The 3,361-nt window shown below is 41.5% G+C and overlaps 1 protein-coding gene across 1 annotated transcript in view; it reads right to left on the bottom strand.

Moving 5' to 3' along the window:
• The window catches only part of LOC109478421 (serine/threonine-protein phosphatase 6 regulatory ankyrin repeat subunit B-like), a 15,865-nt gene extending 13,716 nt beyond the window's left edge, over positions 1-2,149 (bottom strand). Inside the window, exons 1-2 of the mRNA XM_019779951.1 lie at positions 1,989-2,149; positions 1,224-1,281 (exon numbers count right to left, since the gene is read on the bottom strand). Of these exons, the coding sequence (XP_019635510.1) occupies positions 1,224-1,247 (24 nt within the window). The 5' untranslated portion in view covers positions 1,248-1,281; positions 1,989-2,149. The remainder of the gene's footprint in view (positions 1-1,223; positions 1,282-1,988) is intronic.
• Between the last annotated feature and the right edge of the window lie 1,212 nt (positions 2,150-3,361).

The following is a 3,361-nucleotide window of genomic DNA, read 5'->3' as shown; positions in this document are numbered from 1 at the left end:
AACTGTACATGTAAACTTTACATTCCCGGGTGCAAGACCATACTTTGATCGTGGGACCATTTATCAAGATCAGTCAGGTCCTGTTGTAAGGATGACGTTGGTATGGAACGATGACGTATGTCCAGCAGATTCAGGTCGTCCACAAATTTCCATCTCTTGGATGATGCTTGCTGTGATGCGCTGTTGATATACGCGATAAAGATCAGGGGCCCGAGAATGGTTCCCTGTGGAAGACCACAGGTTACCGTAGCACTGTCCGAGAGCGCCCCATGATATCGCACGACCTGTGTTCTATTCGTCAGAAAGTCCAATATCCACCTGACGAGCGATGGGCGGAGACCTAACTCAATCAGACGGCATATGGCGACTTCAGGTGCGATGTCTGCCACGGCCCACTCGGCCACAAAACTCTCAGCAACTTTGCCTAGGATGGAGGTCAAAGATATCGGACGAAGCTCGGTGACCGAAGGGGGTCTGGATTTCGGTATGGGGACCACAATGGCGCGCTTCCATTCCTCCGGTGTTGTGCCTTGTACAAGGGACGAGTTTAGAATATCAGCGAGGGGTGTGCTCAATTCGTATGCAAATTCTCTTACGAGCTTGGCCGGAATCCCGTCTGGTCCCGCGGCTTTTTTAGTTTTCACTTTTTGCAGTTTTTGATAGACTTCCCATGGTTTAACGTTCGGTGCTAGGTGTGCAGGTAAGTAAGCTGGCAATAGAGATGTGTCAAGTGGTGGGAGAGACACATCTAGATTGACATGGGCAGGCACATATACATGCATTAAATCACCTCTCACCTGTTTATTCAATAACTTATAATTACAATTAGCTCCAGTGAGCTAAACTGGTTTGAGATTACTTTCACTTTCACTTTTAATATGAGTCATTACTGAACTATGCACTTTCACATATCTGACACGAGCAGCCACATTCTAGCCCTGATAAACATCATAGCTTGCTTATCAGTTAAACCTACTGTGATCTCTGATATTGCAAATTTTCATTTTCAAGTACATGAATTAAAAAACAAACAAACAATTCAACGTTTTAAAGACTGACCTATGCAATGAGCTGTATTGAAACCTGCCCAACTACATGTATGACTAATCTTGTTTTATTTAGGTCAATGTAATGTTCATTTCTTGTGGGTGTAACCTTTTATGGCACCAACATCCCCGTTTTACACGGTGAAATCATAAACTTTTTTTGATAAAGCAACCTACCTCTCCCTTGTTCTGCCCCTCCATAATGTCCTGCTGAACAGTGATCAGCCGGTCCTTCCTGTTGAATTATAAATGGATGAAATAATGACTTATGGCATACGGTAATACAGGATACTAGTAAATCGAGAAATTGTTGTGCAATATGCTGACTGTTACTGAATTAAAAGTTTGAGAGGAAGACCAACCCGATACCGTCTGGACATTCATCCCTAACGGGAGGGGTCGAAAGTCTGGCAACTGTTCTACGTGTTGACGCACGTATTTTGTCATTGTTACGTTACATCTGACCCTAAAGCTATCAAAAATAAGGTTAGATCTTGAAACAGCAATATATCTGTGATTTAAGACGTATAAGTCTTACTCCATAACTAGTTATTTTTATTATGTGGATTCACCCATGCATAACATAATGATAATAATCTTTGAAACTATGCCAGACTTAGGACCCCTCCCGTTATACATTATCTTTTTACATTAAGGCTTAGTCCAACTAGTTTTGGACTAAGCCTTAAGTTGGACTAAGCCTTAATGTAAAAAGTGTCGGAATGTGTGTAGATGTTCATAGCACAAACAGCTTAACAGCTAACAACTGAGGGTTCAGGATTCAGGGAAACCGCGCCGCCACAAACTACTACACCGACTGAAACTAACTTTAACCCCCCCTCCCAAGTCCAGACACAATCAAAAGCAATTTAAAACCAGACTAGCGACTGACTAGGATGATAATTTATGTACAGAGCTAGAAAAAGTGGACAAAATTCTTACGTTTGTGTTCAGTTTCGGTCCCAGGCGGAGAGAGATTTAGGCGCGAGGCGTTCCCATGATTCAAAGCGCAAGTGCAACCTGTCCGACATGTCCCATGACGTAACGTTACCCGTTCCCTAACCGCCTTCGTTCAGGTTCAGGTAACTGGTTCAGCTAGGTAAGACTACAAGGGTTGAAAAACACCTCACGATTGATGTCGTCACGAAGGAACTTGAAAGACCTGGCAACATTGTTTGTTTTATATAACAAGGTAAACAAAGTTAACACACATGTCCTTGGTGCTGAACACTATCCAGAAATAAAACATGGCCGTGTTCGTTTTGAAACTGTTTCTGGAATTCCTCTTCAATGTTCCACTCAGTGTGTACCTACGGCACGTTTATCGCACGTGCAGTAATAAGGATAGATAGGGGAGTCGCTTTTGATCCATGAGAACGAAGCCTGTTTGACCGTCGAAAGTTGCGGTAGTAGTGCCGATCACTAGTTTTGATACACGAAGAAAGTAGTGCTATGGTAGACGTCTACTGGAAGACCCTTCACAGTTAACTTGTTCGTTGCTTGCAATTTTTTGTGACAAAAATATTCAATTAGGCCTTTTACAATTTCTTATAACACGTATTGCAAAAAGCGTTGCTGTATACGTACATCTAGCATATATGCCTTTTTTGCAGTTCTGGTAAACATTCCAAGGGGGCACCATGTGAAAATAGTTGTGTCCCAAGTCGGTCTATCAGAAATCACTCAATTAATTTGCAAAACTGTTTATTATGTGTGTCAAAGATTACACTCACATTCTGCACTGTATGGAGTATAAATATATTACGGAGATAGAGTATACATTTTGCCAAGTGTTTTACAAACGACATTACATATCAGGTATACTAAAGATTGAATGTTTGACGATGTTGTAGGAGACCTTAGAGACTTGTCTTCATTGCAATAATTATTTCACTAGTACGAGGAAGGTATATTGTGTTTGTCTGTATGTGCTTTTGGAGGTCTACATTTTCCATATGCTAGCCATCTTTCATTTCAGCTAGGAAACACGTGTGTTTGCGTGCTGTGACCGACGTCTTCTCCTAATTCATCAACACCTCACGTCCAAACAGACCGCCATGCATTTCATGCAACAAAGCAATTCTACTTCAGCTCCAAATTTGAAGGAGATATTGAGCACCACAGGAAGTCCTAATTGCTTTCTGAAATTTGAGTTTGAATGATGCCTCGTGTTTCAAAAACATCGGCCTTACACAAGTATGAAATAAAAGACGTGGTAATTGCGACTTGCTTTATCAAATTTCACTTGTTACAAAATGTGAGCAGAAAAGGCTTATTCAGTTATTGAACCCTCTACGAGAAAACCGTAATAACTG

The sequence above is a fragment of the Branchiostoma belcheri genome, unplaced genomic scaffold (genome assembly GCF_001625305.1).
Source record: "Branchiostoma belcheri isolate BF01 breed outbred unplaced genomic scaffold, Haploidv18h27 scaffold44, whole genome shotgun sequence".
NCBI lineage: Eukaryota > Metazoa > Chordata > Leptocardii > Amphioxiformes > Branchiostomatidae > Branchiostoma > Branchiostoma belcheri.
Note: the sequence above shows the minus strand (reverse complement) of the source record. Positions and strands in the feature narration are given on the sequence as shown.